Source organism: Tauraco erythrolophus, unplaced genomic scaffold (genome assembly GCF_009769465.1).
Source record: "Tauraco erythrolophus isolate bTauEry1 unplaced genomic scaffold, bTauEry1.pri scaffold_48_arrow_ctg1, whole genome shotgun sequence".
NCBI classification, from domain to species: Eukaryota; Metazoa; Chordata; class Aves; order Musophagiformes; family Musophagidae; genus Tauraco; species Tauraco erythrolophus.
Window position 1 is genome coordinate 609819 of NW_028238617.1, and position 20483 is coordinate 630301.

The 20483-nt window shown below is 52.9% G+C and overlaps 1 protein-coding gene across 1 annotated transcript; it reads right to left on the minus strand.

Annotated features, from left to right (window-relative positions):
• Positions 1–6457: 6457 nt before the first annotated feature.
• Positions 6458–18830, minus strand: LOC147525937 (electroneutral sodium bicarbonate exchanger 1-like). Its single transcript, XM_086630757.1, is given in 36 exon segments — positions 6458–6559; positions 7457–7588; positions 7690–7863; positions 8008–8076; positions 8675–8757; positions 8760–8897; positions 8900–8924; positions 9546–9644; positions 9646–9708; positions 10050–10150; positions 10291–10302; positions 10850–10930; positions 10933–10987; positions 10989–11012; positions 11915–12020; positions 12124–12185; positions 12187–12370; positions 13269–13402; positions 13535–13709; positions 14090–14109; positions 14111–14186; positions 14357–14454; positions 14457–14501; positions 14656–14743; positions 15112–15269; positions 15401–15469; positions 15631–15710; positions 15713–15838; positions 15841–15849; positions 16179–16304; positions 16307–16338; positions 16524–16548; positions 16551–16658; positions 17941–17951; positions 17953–18072; positions 18754–18830. Coding segments are annotated over 35 exon segments (2988 nt in total). The 5' UTR covers positions 18051–18072; positions 18754–18830.
• Between the last annotated feature and the right edge of the window lie 1653 nt (positions 18831–20483).

Genomic DNA, 20483 nt, shown 5'->3' on the forward strand with positions numbered 1-20483 from the left:
ACTGAAACTGGCTGCTTTGGCACCCAGTCACCTGCTACCAGCCAGCTGGGGCTTAATAATGAATTTAAACTGCAGGGAGGGTGGTTCCTCTCACATCTAAGCCATCACCAAAAAAGGAGTGTCATGGAAATTATCCATTTCACATGAAAAGCTGCTACTTTTTCAAGAAAATCATCAAAACTCAAAAAGATTTCAGCAGAAAACTATTTGGATCTTTAGGCAAAACAGATTTTCACTTTCAGCAAAAATCAGGCTAAAAAGTGCCTGGTTTTGCACTCAGAGGGAACCAAATCTTCCCTCCTTCCCAAACCAGAGAGATCTGTCACATCTGCCTTCTGCAGCCCATCTTGGGCATCCAAATCCTCCAGGTTTCTCCTTTTGCTGCTGCTTCACTTTAATCCTAAAAACCCCAAACAACCTCATCCATCCTCTGAACTCTCAGTTTAAAGTTAAATGTTGGAGATGACTTGGTAGAATGTCTGTGGGTGAAAATCAAAGGGGGGCCTATGAAGGCAGATACCGTAGTGGGAATCTGCTACAGGCCACCCTATCAGGACAGTGAGACTGATGAACTATTCTTTAAACAATTGGGGGAAGTCTCGCGCTCACTAGCCCTTGTCCTTATGGGTGACTTTAACCTACCTGATGTCTGTTGGAAGTATAACATGGCAGTCAGGAAACAGTCTAGGTGATTCCTGCAGATTGTGGAGGACAACTTCCTATCACAACTGGTCAGTGAACCGACTAGAGAAGGTGCTCCCCTAGACCTGCTGTTTGTGAACAGAAAAGGTCTTGTGGGAGATGTGAAGGTTGGCGGACGCCTGGGGCATAGTGACCACGAGATAATAGAATTCTCAATTCTAGGGGAAGTTAGGAGGGGTAACACTAAAACGGCCAAACTGGACTTTGAGGAGAGCTGACTTTGGGCTGTTTAGAAATCTGGTTAATAAAGTCCAATGGGAAACAGCTCTCAAGGGTAAGGGGGCGCAGGAGGGCTGGTTACTACTCAAAAGGAAATTCTGGAGGCACAGGAGCGAGCTGTCCCTGTGTGCCGGAAATTGAGCCGCCGGGGTAGAAAACCAGCTTGGATGACAAAGGAGATTTGGGAACATCTCAAAAGAAAAAGGGATGTCTACAAATCTTGGAAGAATGGGCAGGCATCCAGGAATCAATACAGGGAGGAAGTTAGGGCATGTAGGGAGATAATCAGGGGGGCAAAAGCCCAATTGGAACTTAGACTAGCCTGCTCCGTAAGGGACAACAAAAAGTCTTTCTATAAATATATTAATAACAAAAGGAGGGCTAAAGATCACCTCCAGCCCCTACTGGACTCAGGGGGTACGTTAGTCACTAGGGATGAGGACAAGGCTGAGGTCCTTAATGCCTTCTTTGCCTCAGTCTTTAATAATAAGGTCAGCAGTTCCCGGGTGAGCTGGCCTTCGGTGTCTGAGTGCAGGGAGGGAGAGCAAATCGAAGCTCCTGTGATCCCAGAGGAACGGGTCAAGGATCTGCTCCTTCGGCTGGATGCCCACAAGTCTATGGGGCCTGATGGTATCCACCCAAGAGTCCTGAGACAGCTGGCGGATGTCGTTGCCAAACCCCTGTCCATTATCTTTGGACAGTCTTGGCTCACTGGGGAAGTTCCGCTGGACTGGAGGCTGGCGGGTGTTACCCCCATTTACAAAAAAGGGCGGAAGGAGGATCCGGGGAACTACAGGCCTGTCAGTTTGACCTCGGTGACGGGCAAAGTCATGGAACAGGTGATCTTGAGTGCTATTAATGAGCACATACAGGTTAACCGGGTGATCAGGCCCAGTCAACATGGGTTTATGAAAGGCAGGTCTTGCCAATCAAACCTGATCACCTTCTATGACAGGGTGACCCGCCTGGTTGACGAGGGAAGGGCTGTGGGTGTAGTTTTCCTTGACCTCAGTAAAGCCTTTGATACAGTTTCTCATAGTGTTCTGGTTGAGAAACTGGTAACTGCTGGCCTGGACAGGCACACCCTCCTTTGGGTTAAAAACTGGCTGGATGGCCGGGCCCAAAGAGTGGTGGTAAATGGGGCTAAATCCGGCTGGAGGCCGGTCACCTAGTGGGGTTCCCCAGGGCTCAGTGCTGGGTCCAGTTCTGTTTAACATCTTTATCAACGACCTGGATGAGGGATTGAATGTGCCCTCAGTAAATTTGCGGACGACACCAAGTTGGGAGGCTGTGTCGATCTGCTCGAGGGTAGGGAGGCCCTTCAGAGGGATTTGAACAGACTGGATCGTTGGGCTGAGGCCAATGGCATGAGCTTTAATAAGGCCAAGTGCAGAGTCCTTCACTTGGGGTGTAAAAACCCCAAGCATCGCTACAGGCTCGGGGAAGAGTGGCTGGAGAGCTGCCTGGTGGAGAAGGACCTGGGGGTCTTGGTTGACTACCGGCTTGATATGAGCCAGCAGTGTGCCCAGGTGGCCAAAAAGGCCAATGGGATACTGGCGTGTATCAAGAATAGTGTGACCAGCAGGAGCAGGGAAGTGATCCTGCCCCTGTACTCGGCACTGGTGAGGCCACACCTGGAATATTGTGTCCAGTTTTGGGCCCCTCGCTTTAAGAGAGATATTGAGCTCCTGGAGCGGGTCCAGAGAAGGGCAACTAAACTGGTCAAGGGGCTGGAAAATAAAACTTATGAGGAGCAGCTGAGGGAGTTGGGGCTGTTTAGCCTGGAGAAGAGGAGGCTGAGGGGAGACCTGATTACAGCCTACAAATACTTGAGAAAAGATGGTGGGGAGGTGGGGGAAGGGCTCTTTACATTAGTGTTGGGTGACAGAACAAGAGGAAACGGGCATAAGCTTAGTCAGGGGAGGTTCAGGTTGGATGTTAGGAAGTATTTCTTCTCTGAAAGGGTTGTCAGCCACTGGAATAGGCTGCCCAGGGAGGTGGTTGAGTCCCCATCCCTGGATGTGTTTAAGAATAGGGTGGATGAACTAGTTAGGGATATGGTTTAATGGGGATTAGGGATGGTTGGACTCGATGATCTCTAAGGTCTTTTCCAACCTAGAAATCTATGAATCTATGAATCTATAGAGGGTGGAAGCAGAGACAGATAGCCTGGGAGGAATACAGAGAAGCTGTACGAGTGACCAGGGATCAGGTGAGGAAGGCTAAAGCCCTGAAGGAATTGAATTTGGCAAGGGATACAAAAAGCAATAAGAAAAGCTTCTATAGGTATGTAGGGGACAAAGGAAGTCCAAGGAGAATGTAGGCCCCCTCCGGAAGGATACTGGTGCTCTGGTTACCCGGGACATAGAGAAGGCTGAGTTACTCAATGACTTTTTTGCCTCAGTCTTCACTGATAAAGCCTCTTGTCTTACCACCCAAGCTGTGGAAAGAACTAGCAGGGACTGTGAGGATGAACCACCGCCCACTGTACTTGAAGAGCAGGTTCGGGAACATCTGAGGAACTTGAAGGTGCACAAGTCCATGGGACCTGATGAATCCATCCGCGGGTCCTGAAGGAACTGGCGGATGAAGTTGCCAAGCCACTGGCCATTGTATTTGAGAAGTCGTGGCAGTCTGGCGAGGTCCCCCATGACTGGAAGAGAGGGAACATAACCCCCATATTTAAAAAGGGGAACAAGGAGGACCCGGGCAACTACAGGCCGGTCAGCCTGACCTCTGTGCCTGGCAAGGTCATGGAGCAGATTCTCCTGGGAACCATGCTAAGGCACATGGAGAGCAAGGAGGTGGTGGGTGACAGCCAGCATGGCTTCACCAAAGGCAGATCGTGCCTGACCAACTTGGTGGCCTTTTATGATGGCGTGACAGCATCGGTGGACAAGGGTCGACCAACGGATATCATCTACCTGGACTTGTGCAAAGCTTTTGACACTGTCCCGCACGACATTCTTCTCTCTAAACTAGAGAGGCATGGGTTTGATGGATGGACCACTCGGTGGATAAGGAATTGGCTCAATGGCCGCACTCAGAGAGTGGTGGTCAACGGCTCGATGTCCAAATGGAGACCGGTCACGAGTGGCGTCCCTCAGGGGTCCGTGTTGGGCCCGGCCCTCTTCAACATCTTTGTCGGTGACGTGGACAGTGGCATGGAGTGCACCCTCAGCAAGTTTGCCGATGACACCAAGCTGTGTGGTGCCGTTGACACGCTGGAAGGGAGGGATGCCATCCAGAGGGACCTCGACAGGCTGGAGAGGTGGGCCCGTGTCAACCTCATGAAGTTCAACCAGGCCAAGTGCAAGGTCCTACATCTGGGTCGTGGCAATCCCAGGCACAGATACAGACTGGGTGGAGAATGGATCGAGAGCAGCCCTGAGGAGAAGGACTTGGGAGTGCTGGTGGACAAGAAGCTCAATATGAGCCGGCAATGTGCTCTTGCGGCCCAGAAGGCCAACCGCGTCCTGGGCTGCATCAAGAGGAGCGTGGCCAGCAGGTCGAGGGAGGTGATTCTCCCCCTCTACTCTGCCCTCGTGAGACCCCACCTGGAGTATTGCATCCAGTTCTGGAGCCCCCAACATAAGGAGGACATGGACCAGCTGGAGAGGGTCCAGAGGAGGGCCACGGAGATGATAAGAGGGCTGGAGCACCTTTCCTATGAGGACAGGCTGAGAGAGTTGGGGCTGTTCAGCCTGGAGAAGAGGAGGCTCCGGGGTGACCTTATAGCGGTCTTCCAGTACCTCAAGGGGGCCTACAAGAAAGATGGGGAGAGGCTGTTCAGGAGAGCCTGTTGTGATAGGACAAGGGGCAATGGTTTTAAAATAGAGGGAGGTAGATTCAGATTGGATATTAGGAAAAAATTTTTTACCATGAGAGTTGTAGAACACTGGAACAGGTTGCCCAGAGAGGTGGTGGATGCTTCATCCCTGGAGACGTTCAAGGCCAGGTTGGACGAGGCCCTGAGCAACCTGATCTAGTTGGAGATATCCCTGTTCCTTGCAGGGGGGTTGGACTAGATGACCTTTGAAGGTCCCTTCCAGCCCTAACCATTCTATGATTCTATAAAACCCTGCAGGAACCTTCACCTGGTGCCAGTCCCTGGCAGAAACCTTCACCTGGTGCCAGTCCCTGGCAGAAACCCTCACCTGGCTTGTTGGCAACGTGCAGGCCTGACTCCCTCTTGCTCACATCAGCTAACGAGAAGACAATGTCGAGAAGGTTGTTGCTTTTCTCCTTCTGATGGTGATGCTTCTTCAAAAGAACTTCTCGAGCTTTTGCCCGCACACACTCATCAAACGCCGTGGACTGTTCTTGCTGGCCCAGGATCGTATCTGGGGGTGGCAAAGGGAAATGAAGCTGTCAGAGCAGAAGACCCCTCAAGTTCCAACCCCTAAATCCCCCGGGTAGGCTGTGCCATGGAGGACACCCTAACACAAGCTCAGCCTTGCTTCACATGACATTTTAATTCAGTTCAGCCTTTGCAGCCAAAGCAAGAATTTTCTTTTGCTAAAAACCATCATCAAAGGGCTCATTCATCGCTTAAAAACAGCAAGTGACTTCAGAAAAAGGACCTGCCATCAGGGCAGGGTTTGATTCAGGAGAGAAGGGCACCAGGGCGAGCCCAACTCGGCCGTTCCCAGAGGGACGTGGTGCCCACAGTACCTGCAATCTCTTCAATGCTGTTGGCACAAACGTCCAGCAGCACCATCCCGTTGATGATGAAGCTCCTCAGCTCCAAGAGGCTGTGCATGGACAGCGTGGCCACGTAGGGTTTGCTCCAGAGCTCGCCGCCGTCTTCTACGTCCTCCTCAAACTTCAGCCACCCGCGGAGATGGAGTGCGATCAGCGCCATTGCAAGAAAACAGCCGCAGCTCTGCAGCCCCTTTGACGGAGCTGCAGGGTGGACCTGCTTGCAGAAGACCCCAGTGCCCACGTAGCCCCACGGAGTTTAGCAAATGCCACAGCGGGACTTGCAGTGGTAGCCCCGCTCCGTCGGGGCAGAGTCCTTCTGCCATTCCCGTTTCCAGTGCTTTTGGCTGTGGGGTCGGTGGTGCCGGTGGCTTTGCCTCACCAGTGGCAAAGGCATACCCACGGGCAGGGTCCTCCTTGTAGGAGGTTTTTCTTAGGTACCCAAATAAAACAGGACGTGTCATCACCTTTATTGCATTCAATTTACATATTGTGTATTTATAGAGAGAGCATATATTGTATACACCTATATGGTATTCCTTTCTTAAAAGAAAACAAAACAAAGCACTTTCCAAATCGGGGAAAATAACCCAAACCTGCACTTCTGATCACAGCAAGTTTCAGTCTCCAGACGTGATACCTGCAGGACTCACTAGATGGCACATGGTCACAGGAGATGGCCACCAACAACCTCCAAAGGCCCTTGAGAACCTGCAAGGATGAACCTGCCCCCGGCAGCCCTTCCCACGGCAAAGCATCTCCCTCTGCCCATCCTGCTGTGCTCCGCGGACGTGCCAGTGGGATTTTGGGGAGTTTTCTCGCTCGTTGGGAACGTTCAGCCCAGCCACGCTGCCTGTAGCTCTTCCAGAAGCGCCATATTGGCACCCCCGTTCTGGTTCATCCTCAAGTCAGACACCGGTCTGGGGGATGATGGAATCTGCAGATCAGTCAGAGGGACAGATCCTCCCGGACACCAGGGAGAGCAGCTCCGTGGCACCCAGAGTAACCAGCATATCCCCGGTTACCGACTCCTGGTCACGAAAATGACTGTTCAGGAATCAGACATTACGATGCGCACCAGGTAGTGACCGAAAGCCACAAATTCCTATTTTGCTGCATTTTTTATCCCCGCAGGACAGAGAGGGATTTTTGAGTGTCCTGCCTCAGTTTACCTGAAGTGTAACAGACGCATCTCGGGTCACTTCAAGGATTTTTATTTTTCCTCAGTCCTACAGCGAGTCCAGGAACACCCGTGGAAGGGCTCCCACCCTGCAGAATTCCCCTCAGGCACTTCAGTGACTTCCCTTCACTTCAGACGGCGCCGCGCGGCTCCTCCCGAGGCGGGAAGCGGCGCGAGCGGAGCGACGCGCCATGAGGCGGCAGCCGCGGCGGGAGGCGCTGAGGTGGCGGCCATGTTCCTCCGAGGGGCTCCGCTGCGCTCTGTGCCCGGCGAAACGCTGAGGGCTCCCACCGAAACGCGCAGCCGTCCAGGCCTCGGGCTGCGGGACGTGCCGGAGCCGTTCCCTGGGAAGGGGCGGCAGCGCTGGGAGCAGCTGGTGAGGGGCGACGCGGTGGACTGTGCGCTCCTTCAAACTCCAGATTCCTAAACATGAAAATGGAGGCGCGGGGTGGTTGGGAAGAGAGACAGGGAGAGCGTCGTCAGTGGAAGAGCTGCCGGCCGCTGCTGGTTCAGCCCCGTTTGTGGGACCTCCCCAGCAGAGAGGAGCTGCTTCGCGTGTCACGGTTCTCCCTGCCTGTTCCAGGGACGTGACAGAAACAGGCGATCCAACCGCCCGAGGGGGATGTCCCGCCCGGAGCACCCGGCAAGCTTTACCTCTTCTTCTTTGGCCTGATTTTCAACATCAACCGACTTCTTGCTTTCTGGCATAAGGTCATCCAGAAAGCTGAGCTCCCGCTTGGAGAAGCAGAAGTCCATCACTTTCCGGACAAACACGAGAGCCAAAACCTTCACAAATAAGAGAGGGAAGATGCGATGGGGCCAGAGACGATGCCGCGTCTCCCTCCAACGCTGAAAACATCCCGCTGCCGAGCGGCACCGGCTCTTACCATCATGGGAAAGATGATGGCAGCACGGGACACCTTAATGACCCAGAGCAGGACGAGGCAGATCAGCTGGATCACGGTGAAGAGGTGCACCTTTCGCAAGGGGACGTGCCGCAGGTAGATGAAATCCGGCTGGTGTTTTGCCGGCATCAAAAACAGCTTCAAGCGATCAAAGAACTGCAAAATAAAAGGGAAAAGTTGCCACCTCAGTATTTTCCCTGCTTCCTTTCAGACAGCTTTTTCCCATCCCACTGCTCTTTTCCTGCTCTCACAGCCGAAATAGCAGGCACCCAACGTGCTGCAGGCTGGAAGAGTCCGTACCTGAATGCCTCTGAGCGACGACACACCCATGTAGAGAAAGACGCCATAAAGCACAGGCATTGGTGTAAACTGGGGGAAAAAAAATGACAGTACTTAATTTTTTTAAGTGACATTTTCAGTACCACCTGTCTCTTCACAGGCAAGAAGAGACTGTGGGATTTTAACCATTCGGGATTTTATGCCTGTGGGTGAGCTGATGCTCTGCTTTAGGCTGAACTTTTGAGTTACGTTTCATCAGAACAATCCTATTTTCCACAAAGGTGGGAGGAAAACAGGCCATTTCACCCAGGCTACCGTCTGCCGCGTTCTGTGACGGCAGACAAACATTTCTGTGTTTTCTTGTGGCAACACGCAAAGGAAACGTGCCTCCTTCTAGCCTAGAGATGAGATTCTTTTGTGGGAAGAGCACACAAGGAAGCCCACGGGGATGATCTCAGTGTGTTTAGCTACTGGGAAAGGCTGCTGCGAGGCATTTGGGGGAGCAAATTGCAACTGGTAACGTGCTGCCTGTTTGAAAGAGAGCAGATGTCCTGGTCTGAAGACGCGGAATTGAAACCCATACAACACGGGTTGCCCTGGAAGACACCTGCAAATTAAAGCAGTTGTCTTCCTTGCTTGCCTTGAGCACAACCTCGAGGTGGGCTCACCTTTTGCCTTTTTCTCTTACCTTTAACACAGCAGTGAAGAAGACGGAGCAACCCATGAGCACAAAGATCATCAAGCCGGTGACTCTCTGCTCTCGTATCCCCAAAACTTGGGTTGTTCTCCTGGAGCTGAGCACTTCGACTCTACTTTGAGGCTGTTCACGTGGGTGATGGACAGGACGGTCGCAGCCACAAACCAGGGCAGCCCCATCACGGAGCACACCCCAAGCATCACGGCCACCATGAAAGGTCCAGGTGGTACCCGCATCCTTTCTGTGGGGAGCAAAAAACAAGAATCAGAGCATCCCACAGCACAAGAGCAAGGACAACATCACGAGCCAGACTCAAACCCTACTCAGGGTCAAATTCTTCCAAGCTGAAGACCACCTGACCTGAGCTCAGGTCAAATTCTTTAAAACTCAAGTATAGGAAACAACTGAGGACGTATCCAGTCTTTGTGCAAGCACCTGCATGAAAATCTGGCAGGAGATCAGACAAAGTGGATTTCCAGAGCTCGCACGAAATCTAATTCTCAAGAAAAACCAAACCCACAAATAAAAGGAGGACACTTGTTCTCCTTAACAGGTGAATGTCTACCCCTGGCAAGTAAGACAGGACTCAGTCATCTCCGGCAGCGCATCAAAACGATTCGTTCCCCCACCAAAGTGCACTTCTACATTGCTCGAAGATTCATTTGCTGCTCCAAGAGATCGCTCAGCTCAACTGCCCTAGCGTTTGCTCCCTGTGCCATCATTAATTCAGGGGAGCATCCCGCCACACAGACTGACGTTGTCCCAAACCAATGTCTTCCCAAAGCATTTGGAATAGGAGCTTCTCCCCATACTGGCAGCCTGGAGTGGGCTGGGGATGGGGTCATCTCTTGCAGCCCCTTACCTTCAGCCTGTGCTCCTTCCTGTTCACAATAACAGCACTGATCTGCTGGTCCATGAATATTAAGATGGTGCAGAGCAGAGCTGGGATGAGCGCAAACAAACACCGTCCACCAAGGGTTGGGTCCTATGGGGTGGATAAACCACCCACGGTCGTCTCTGGTAGGCTGCAACAAAGCACACACATCCAGATCAGCTCCCAGCCCAGCCACTTCACTGGCTTGGATTTTCCCCTCCAGCCCTGGCTTTGTGTCACTCTGGGCTTCAGCAGTGCCAGTGTCCTCTTTGGAAACATCTACAGATACTTCTGCTGCAGGTATCTAGTATTGGGGCTGGCTTCTCATTTCCAGAAAGAAATGCCATGCTTGGCAGTGGAAGAGGAGATGGTCACACCACCAGCATCTCCTCCCGACTCAGCCCTGTCCTGCCCCGGCATCACCTTGTGGCATCCCCAGAAAGTCCCACGAGCATGGGGTGAAACCAGCTCCAGGCCAAAACATTTCGTTACCTTGAATACATCGGGAACATGGAGCTTCGGCGACGGGATCCCAACCATGAAGTCCATGAGCACCATGACAAAGATGGTGAGGAAAACAGCAAAGTCACTTACTGTGGGACCGTACCTGGGGGGAGAAACCAGAGCTCAACGGGGCATCGTGAACGGGGCCCATAACATGAGACGAAAAAGTGAGGGACGTCAACGGAATTAAGGCCAGTTAACAAGATCCCACCACTCTGAGGACACGCACCCAAACCCCTTGCTTAGATACTCTTGCTGTGTTTCTCCCTGTGAGATCTGGTGTCAGACAATACAAAAAGGTGAATTAAGTGGCAAAGGGTTGGTGTAATTCAAACCTTGCCAAAACTTTGAAAAAAATAAGCAAGCAGCTGTCTGCCACCACAGCCACATTACAGCTAAAGTGGGCATACGGCACTGAGGCATCATTTATTCCTCAAAAGGAAACAAGAGTGTCTTCTTCTCTGGCAGCTCCTCATGTGAATCGACTCTCCCCTTGAGTACATCATGTACCCAAGGTGGAAAAAAAACCAACAAACTTTGGAAGACCTGATTTCCCACTGCCTGAGCAAAAAATCACTCTGGGGCAGTCGCGAGGCAGGTGGGAAACGCTACAATCATTTTGCACTCATGGAGACAAGTGAGGGACATCCAAGGAGATGGGAGAGCTTGGCCTAGGAGGTGAATGTCTTCCAGCTTGACCAAGTGTGGCAAATCCTGCCTAGTGATCCGAGAAAGAATTTTGGGAAAATTTAAGTGCAGACTGCTGCTGGCCACCATCTTCTACTTACTCTGGTTGGGAAAGTAACGGCTGGTTTTAAACTTCTTCAGTAAACTTGCCAGGACAAAGGTGAAGAAGAAGAGAAAGCACACCAGAGAAGGACATTAGGTACGTAGGGGCCGTTCTGTCCACAGGCAGGTCCTTGAAACATCTCCGTGCAAATACCGACATTCCTGGAGAAACAGCGAATCAGGACACAAAGGCAGTGCACATGCAGCAAGGAAACCTCAGATAACTCGGGGGTTTTGAGGATCTTGCTCCAAGATCCATGACTGTGTAACTGCTGCTGCCAATGGAGATTTGTAGTTAATGATCAACAGCAGCTGAACAAGCGACTCATCGAGCTACACAGAGGAGAGCAGAGGGAGAGATGTGGTGGGACACCATACCACAACCACGGCACACCCTCTGCTTGAACGGCAGGTAACCATGGCTGAAGAAGACACCAGAGGGGAAGGAAACGCTGGAAACTCTTGGGGAGAGAGAAAGAGGGAATGGGGAAGGAAGGCCAAGACAACCATCACGGGGAAGGAGAAGAGGACAAATGGTCCCTTTCCAGTGAAGGGCTCAAAGGACACAGCCAAGAGGGGATGAAGAAGTCCAAAAGAGCCCCCCATCCTATGGCCGGGCTCTGCTTCCAGCCGCAGCAGCCCGAGAGGCTGCTCAGCCATGCAGGGGTGTGCAGGCACCTACAGACAGCACTGAGTCAGCGAGCAAGGCCTGGGGGGGTCAGTAACCAATTAAGGAGCCAATTACTACCTCCAGGCACCAACTTCAGTCCTCCCACTTCTACAGCAATCACACCACCCACTTAACCTTGCTCCTGGCAGAAACACTGTCCTGCAACAGGCGTGAGGAGGACAGTTATCACCCACACGCTGGGGACAAGCTGGACTCTCCCTCCCAGGACCAAGCTGGTCAAAACCGTACGTTAGATTTGAGCAACGTCTTGTCAGACCAGCACGAGAACAGTTCAAAGCCCATCGGTACCCAAAGGGCTCTGACTTTTGCACCATGCCAACGCCCCTGGACCCCGTGGCCCTGGCAGGAGGGAGCAGTGGCTCAGAGCACTTACAGTCACCGTGAGGTTTTCCCAGGCGATGCGAGACACGTTGACCTTGTTGCTCTCCCAGAAACGCAGGGTTTCATTGCTGGGATGTGCTGGTGCCTCACACTTACAGCTGGGAGGAGAGAAGCCAAGACACGCGTAAGGGAAAGGCGATGGAGGTGCAGCCCTGAGCTCCTGGCCTGGGGCAGCAGCGTTTTAGGAGGAAAAAAACCCACTAGTAGGTGGTGAGGAAGTCAAGCTTGCTGTGCATGTGCACGGGGTAGGTCTCTCGCAGGTGTAATCAGCTTCTCTACAGCCTCATAGATGAAGATGGCGCAGATGAGGAAGGCGAAGGCTTCTTCGGTGAAGCGGGTGACGTAGCGCACCAAGCAGCTGGCGTCGGTGGCCACCAACACTATGCAGAAGAAGGCAGTCCAGAGCCCGATGCACGCCCGCAGAGAGAGATAGGAGAGCAGTGTAGTCCTGGGAAACCAAAATCAAACTAATGTGGAAAGGCCAGCAAGAGGCTCCCAGCCAGCCATGGCTTCCTTCGAGGAAAATGAGGAGCAATTTAGGAGCATGTCAGGGCTGCAGATGGTGGATGCAGTTTCCCTGTATTGCTACAGACAGCCCCAGGGCTGGCAGGACAGGGTGTGGACCTGCAGCAGGAGAGGCCAAGTACTTAATTATCATTATTTAGCAATTACCTGGGTTCACACCTCAGAAGCTAATTCAGGTCAGGTCCCTGCTGTGGGAAGGCTGGTTGCCCTGACACTGAAACTGGCTGCTTTGGCACCCAGTCACTGCTACCAGCCAGCTGGGGCTTAATAATGAATTTAAACTGCAGGGAGGGTGGTTCCTCTCACATCTAAGCCATCACCACAAAAGGAGTGTCATGGAAATTATCCATTTCACATGAAAAGCTGCTACTTTTTCAAGAAAAATCAACAAAACTCAAAAAGATTTGAGCAGAAAGCTATTTGGATCTTTAGGCAAAACAGATTTCCACTTCCAGCAAAAATCAGGCTAAAAAGTGCCTGGTTTTGCACTCAGAGGAACCAAATCTTCCCTCTTTCCCAAACCAGAGAGATCTGTCACATCTGCCTTCTGCAGCCCATCTTGGGCATCCACATCCTCCGGGTTTCTCCTTCTGCTGCTGTTTCACTTTAACCCTAAAACCCCAAACCGACCCCATCCATCCTTCTGAGACTGCTCTGCTCTTGCACCATCGCCCACGAAAGCAGCAGCGCGCCATGTCTGGGACACACAAGACAGATGAAATCTACGGCACCACTGACAAAAACAGAGGAAAAACATCTTTTCTCCAGCACGGCGCCTTCTGAAGGCGCTCGCAGCGCTCGGCCGCGGCAGCCAGCCTTACTTGCAGAATTTGTAGAGGATCTTCTCAAACACAAGGACAGGTCCTGTGCTGCCGAGGATGGTCAGAGGTTGGCCAGCAAAGAGGGAATACACCACGCCAGTCATGCATGCGCCCAGCAGTGACTCCATGGCACCCTGTCCAGCGAAGAGAGGCAGCAGTGAGGAAGAAATCAGTAAGGAGGGAAAAACAAAGCAAATTCACTGCAGCAAAGACTTTGGCCTGAGGTTCAGCCTCCCCCATGCCACCCCAGAGAGAGAGGTGCTCACTATGTGGCCTTCGGTCGCCTCCCCCAGCAGCCCCCCCGAAGGTGATGATGGGGACATGCAGGCACAGTAGAGGAAGAGGAAGGACGCCAGACACTGCAGGCTCAGTCCATCCCGAAAGTCGCTCTGGAACCACGGGGCTTTTCGCTTCACGTCCTGGATCAAACCTCCAAAGAGCCTACAGGAAGGAAGAAAAACCACTGTTCTCCTGGCAGATAACACTGAGCTCTCTGTGCTGCTAAGGAGAATCACAGGCACAGAAGAGCTTTCGTTGCTCAGAAGAAGCTGTCTCCTTCTCCCGTTTTATGCCCAGCAGAAACTGAGGCACAAAAGCAAAACCCCTCCAAACAAAAAGAAGAAGGACCTAAGCTGAGAGCCTCTCCCTCTTATCGCAACAGCCCCAGCTTTGAGAAGCAGCAGAGCTCTCTGCCTGGACAAAGCTGGTCATGTGGAGCCCCTTCACTGAGCCAGGTCACCCCAGAAACCTGCCACAAGGGAAGGGGCATGCTCAGATTTCAGAGGAAACAGAAAAAAACCCCAAACTATTACAGCTCACACCTTCCCGTCCGCTGCAGCTCCAGGACCGCTGTGTTTCTCCGGCTCGCTGTGAGAAGCGCTGTCATCGACAGCTCCTGGCATCTTCCTTTTTTCCTGTTCAAATGGAAAGAAGATCAAAGGTGTTTGTAGCCACTGGCTTCCTTTGCTTCTGGTCTGGGTGCGTGACTGTGCCCAGCTGGGACCCTGTGACCCTGAACAGCATCCCCGGCCGTGCTGCCGTCCCGCCCGTCCCCCTCGTGCCTCCCTCTGCCGCAGCACCCACCTGACGAGGGGACATTTTCTGGGGGCTCGATTCGGATCGATGGATCCCACTCTCCCGGTGGCAACACCATGACCTGATCCAGGAAACTCATTGATGCCGGCAACCGAGGTCAGCCCTGTCCTTGGCTTTGTAGGCAACGTCATGGAAAACCTGCCAGTAGGAGACAACCTGGTGAGATGGACAACTCACCTCGGATGTCCCAACCAGGGCAAAAAAGCTCTTGGCTACTACTCTTCCTCACTACCACAGAGCCAGGGAGAGGGGAAGAAAGCCAAAACAGGCCCAGAGATGGCTCTTATCTCACCTCATCCGTCATCAGAGTAGCCATGGACCTGCCAATCTCATGGTACTGATGGCCTTTTCCTTGTGGTCCAAGCAGAACAAACAGGAACCTGGGCAAGAAAACAAAATGAGGCAGAAGAAACATGCACTCGCTGAAAGGGCACCAAAGAACTCCCGGCGAGCTGCCAACCTAGAGCGCGGCTTGAGAGGGGACACAGAGGCTCAACGACTGCGCGATGAATTTGAAATTCATCCAACTAATCACAATTTAGTTTTTGGGGCCAAACTTTTGTTCAAATTGGCCAATGGGTTTAAAAGCCACAGGAGGGAAGAGAGAATGAAGGCGAGGAGATGTGAGCAGGAGAAACGTGCTTGCTCCCACTGGCCTGGTTCTCTTGGGATGCCAGAGTGATGCAGGACTTGATGTGGTTTTGTTGGGTTTTTTAAACAATAAAACTTTGTGCTTCTCATTCCAGACCTGGTTGGGATGGGAACTTCCGTCATGCCCGAGAGGAGGACAGCCGGGGTCAGGCGGACAAATGCCACGATGGGCTGGCAGAGGAAATCCAGCTCTCCTACGAGCACGTTGGATGCTTCAGCCCCGGCGGGAATTGTCTTCAGGAAGTGCAGCTCCGCCTGGGCACAACAGTGATTTTCAGGCGATTACCCCAAAAGCAAAGCCCACAGTGCTCTGCAGCGCGCTCTGCAGCCGAGTCTGCAGGAGCAAATCTGGCCCTAAAGGTGTAAGAAAGCGACGAGGGTCTCACCTTGCTTAAATCCACAGGGCTGGTCTCGTGGTTCACCTCAGTTTGAGCCTCTGAAGTGAGTGTTTTGAGCTGTCAGGAAAGAGAAAGATGCTCAGAAAGACGGTCAAGGAGCAATTGTGACACTTCTCCTTTGGCAGGACAAGCCTAATGGGGCCAAAGCCCTGCAGGAACCTTCACCTGGTGCCAGTCCCTGGCAGAAACCCTCACTGGTGCCAATCTCTGGCAGAAACCCCCACTGGTGCCAGTCCCTGGCAGAACTCCCCACCTGGCTTGTTGGCGACGTGCTGGCCTGACAGCCTCTTGCTCACATAGCTAACGAGAAGACAATGTCGAGAAGGTTGTTGCTTTTCTCGTTCTGATGCTGATGCTTCTTCAAAAGAACTTCTCGAGCTTTTGCCCGCACACACTCATCGAATGCCATGGACTGTTCTTGCTGGCCAGGATCATATCTGGGGACGGCAAAAGGAAATGAAGCTGTCAGAGCAGAAAACTCCTCAAGGTCCAACCCGCTAATCCCTCGGGTAGGCTGTGCCACGCAGGACACCCTAACACAAGCTCAGCCTTGCTTCACATGACATTTTAATTCAGTTCAGCCTTTGCAGCCAAAGCAAGAATTTTCTTTTGCTAAAAACCATCATCAAAGGGCTCATTCATCGCTTAAAAACAGCGAGCGACTTCGGAAAAAGGACCTGCCATCGGGCAGGGTTTGATTCAGGAGAGAAGGGCACCAGGGCGAGCCCAACTCGGCCGTTCCAGAGGGACGCGGTGCCCACAGTACCTGCAATCTCTTCAATGCTGTTGGCACAAACGTCCAGCAGCACCATCCCGTTGATGATGAAGCTCCTCAGCTCCAAGAGGCTGTGCATGGACAGCGTGGCCACGTAGGGCTTGCTCCAGCGCTCGCACCATCTTCCACGTCCTCCTCAAACTTCAGCAACCTGCGGAGATGGAGTGCGATCAGCGCCATTGCAGGAAAACAGCCGCAGCTCTGCAGCCCCTCTGACGGAGCTGCACGGTGGCAGGAGGAGAAGGCCTCTCACATCAGCAGCTGCAAGAGCTTCGTGTCCCCCGTGCTGCCAGCGCATGGACTGCTCTCCCACCGCACCCGGCAGCACAGACTTACCTTGCTGTTTCCTTCCACTCGCACCTTCGCCCTCTTTCATGCAGATCTCATCCATCTCACTGAACAAGTCATGAGGAACGTGCTGCTCATCCTCCGCACTGCTGATGATGGACTGCACCCGCTGGGATGGGCTGTCTGGGGGCAGAAGGCAAAGCGTTCCTCAGGGGTCAGTATTGGAGCCGGTGCTGTCTGACACCTTTGTCAGCAACACGGACAGTGGATCGAGTGCACCCTCAGCAAGTTTGCTGACGAAACCAACAGTGTGGTGTGGTGGACACGCTGGAGGAAGGGATGGCCTCCAGAGGGACCTGGGCAGGCTGGAGAGATGGGCCTGTGCAAAACTCATGAAGCTCAACAAGGCCAAGTGCAAGGTCCTGCACGTGGGTCGGGGCCATCCCAAGCACAAGCACAGGCTGGGCGGAGAATGGCTGGAGAGCAGCACGGAGGAGAAGGACTTGGGGTGTGGGTGAGAGAAGCTCACATGAGCTGGCACCATGCGCTGGTAGCCCAGAGAGCCACCCGTGTCCTGGGCTGCACCAGAGCAGCGTGGGCAGAAGGTCGAGGAGGCGATTCTGCCCCTCTGCTCCTGTGAGCCCCCCCTGCAGTGCTGCGTTCAGCTCTGGGGGCCCCAACAGCAGAAGGACATGGAGCTGCTGGAGTGGGGCCAGAGGAGGCCACGAAGATGATCCAGGCTGGAGCACCTCTGTATGGAGACAGACTGGGAGAGTTTGGGGCTGTTCAGCCTGGAGAAGAGAAGGCTCCGGGAGACCTTCCAGCACCTCCCAGTACCTAAAGGGGCTACAGGAAAGCTGGAGAGGGGCTTTGGACACAGGCGTGGAGTGACAGGACACGGGTCAATGGCTTTAAACTGGAAGAGGGAGATTTCGATTAGGTAGGTAGGATTTTTACAATGAGGTAGGGAACACTGGAACATGTTGCCCAGAGAAGTTGTGGCTGCCCCATCCCTGGAAGTGTTCAAGGCCAGTTGGATGGGCTTTGAGCAATCTGGTGTAGTGGAGGGTTTCCCTGCCCATGGCAGGGGGGTTGGAACCAGATGGCCTTTGAGGTCCCTTCCAACCCAGACCATTCTATGATTCTCCCCTGGGTCTGTCCAGGCTTACACAGAGCCATGGAGAAGGAGAAGCATCTCTTCCAGCTCTGCATAAGGATGGGCTGCCTTCCTTCCCCATATTTCCATTTTTAAAGCCATCCTTCTAAGATAAGCCTAAATCCCTTATGCATCTAAATGCCATAAAAAAAAAAAAAAAGGAGAAAAGATGGAAAGAGAGTCTTGCTAAATAATACCACTTTTCCTGGGAAAAAGCCAGCATGTGAACTAGACACGTGGACCTGCTTGCAGAAGACCCCAGTGCCCAAGTAGCCCCACAGAGTTGAGCAATGCCACAGCGGGACTTACAGTAGTAGCCCCTCCGTCGGGGCAGAGTCCTTCTCCCGTTCCCGTTCCCGATGCTTCTGGCTGTGGGGTCGGTGGTGCCGGTGGCTTTGCCTCACCAGTGGCAAAGGCATACCCACGGCAGGGTCCGGTGGCCTGTGAAAAGCGGATTCGCTCACTTTCAGCACTGCAGCAATGTTTGACGCAGCTGGTACCTCGCGAAGCCACGCTTAAATCCCGGGAGGAAAAAAGCTTCTCTTAACTTTATTTGCACGGAATCTCCTTTTTTCCCCAGCCTATTTTACTCAAACTTTGCAAAAACCGGGCACAAGTCATGGCTCGGGTCCATCTACACGTGCCCCGAAAGTATCGAACCCTTCTCAAATTCCAGCTTCAGCTGGACAACGCTCAGACATGCTCATGAGCAGCAACAAAGGTAATTATTTTTAAAATCTTTGGATGCACAAGGCGACAGGAGAAGATCATCTCAGTCCCATGAAAATGACTCCAGCACAACAAAAGAAATCACAGCCCCGCGTCTGCAGCCGTCAAATTACTCTCCTGGCCTCTCCAAGCCAGGAGCAGCCTCTGTAAGAAAACGAGCCTGAATTATCCAGCCCCGGGACTAAAACTCACACCGTGGCCTCTGCGGGGCTTTTTCCCTCTGTTTAAAACCCAATATTACAAAATGTGAAAATAACTGTGCTTATTTGTTTAGCAGCACGGCCTGTTTTGCTGCCGTGACGTGACACCGAGCGAGGGACCTCGCAGGGACTTTGTGCGATGGGAAAACGCACTGGGCTGGTGGCCCCTTTACTGGGATCTCAGCAGACTCACCTTCCAACTCCTCCTTCTCATAGTGAATATTGACCACGTTGCTTGTTTCTTCCCAGGTCTATCACTGCCTCTTCGTCGTGTCTCTGTTCAGCAATGGGAAGAAGGTAAAAGTTGGGCTGGTCCTCCCAGCCATCATCCACCCCTGCGTCCACACAAGTCCATGAGCATCACACCTCCGCGTGCCTCCTCTCCAGGCACGGCCCTAAAAACACGGGCTTGTAGGAGGTTTTCTTCACGTACCCAAATAAACCAGCACGTGTCACACCTTTATTGTATTCAGTTTACATATTGTGTATATAGAGAGAGTATATATTGTACGCACCTATATTGTATTCCTTTCTTAAAAGAAAATAAAACAAAACACTTTCCAATCGGGAAAATCCCCAAACCTGCACTTCTGATCACAGCAAGTTTCAGTCTCCAAGCGTGATACCTGCAGGACTCACTAGATGGCACATGGCCACAGGGATGGCCACCAACAACCTCCAAGGCCCTCTAGAACCTCCAAGGACGAACCTGCCCCCGCAGCCCTTCCCACGGCAAAGCATCTCCCTCTGCCCATCCTGCTGTTCTCCGCGGACGTGCCAGTGGGATTTTGGGAGTTTTCTCGCTCGTTGGGAACGTTCAGCCCGCCACGCTACCTTAACTCTTCCAGAAGTGTCATATTGGCACCCGCGTTCTGGTTCAGCCTCAGTCAGACACCGGTCTGGGGGATGATGGATCTGCAGCTCATCAGAGGACAGATCCTCCCGGACACCAGGGCAGCCCTGACTGAGAGCAGCTCCGTGGCACGCAGAGTAACCAGCATATCCCCGTTACCAGCTCCTGGTCACCAAGTGACCGTTCCGGAATCGGACATTATGATGCGCACCCAGGTAGTGACCTAAAGCCACCGCCCCCCCCAGGACTGATCCTGCTTGGAATACTTAGGACGGAGAGAAAAACAGCTCTCTTTGGTGCAAAAACTGTCCAGAATAGAACAATGGGTGTAAACGCTGCATTCTGCCGGGTGAAAGGCGTAAGCAGCATTGGGGTGGATTTAACCCACAAATTGCCAAAATACAAGGAGGTGCAAACCGTTAGGAAATATACGTTGTGGAGCAGCACTGACCATCATCAAAATGTCCTGAAAAACATCAGGGTGTTTTCAGGAAGGTCTGGCTCTGGCATGGCCTCCCTCCTTCTGGTGCTTCAACAAAGCCTCGTTAGCAGACCGAGGCTGCCCTTCCAGCTCCTCCTTCTCACGGTTAACACTGGCCACGTCGCTTGTTCTTCCCCGGTCCGTCTCTGCCTCTTCGTCGTGCCTCTGTTCAGCAGTGGGAAGGCTGAGTCCTCTGCACTGGGCACAGGGGATGCTGGAGGGGGATGGCCCGTGCCGTGGTTTAGGCCGGCAGCTAAACTGCACATGGCCTCTCGTCGCCCTGTCCCAGCCCAGGGATGGAAGAGATGGAGGGAAAAGGGAGAGAGACCCGTGGGGTGAGATAAGAACAGTTTAATGCTGCTACTGCTGTGTGAATATCTGTGTGTGCAGTGGTGGTAATATCTGCAGACAAGCGATGCGCAGTGTGATTGCTCACCACCCCTGACTCCGTCCCTGAACCAGGACGCCTGCAGATGGTTGATGTGGATGAGGGCCCCTCACACCAGAGGTGTCGCCAGGGTCGGAAAGGCCCCCCCCCATAACCACCACCTCGTCGAAGAAAAAACGGGGAATAGTTGTAGGTGACTGC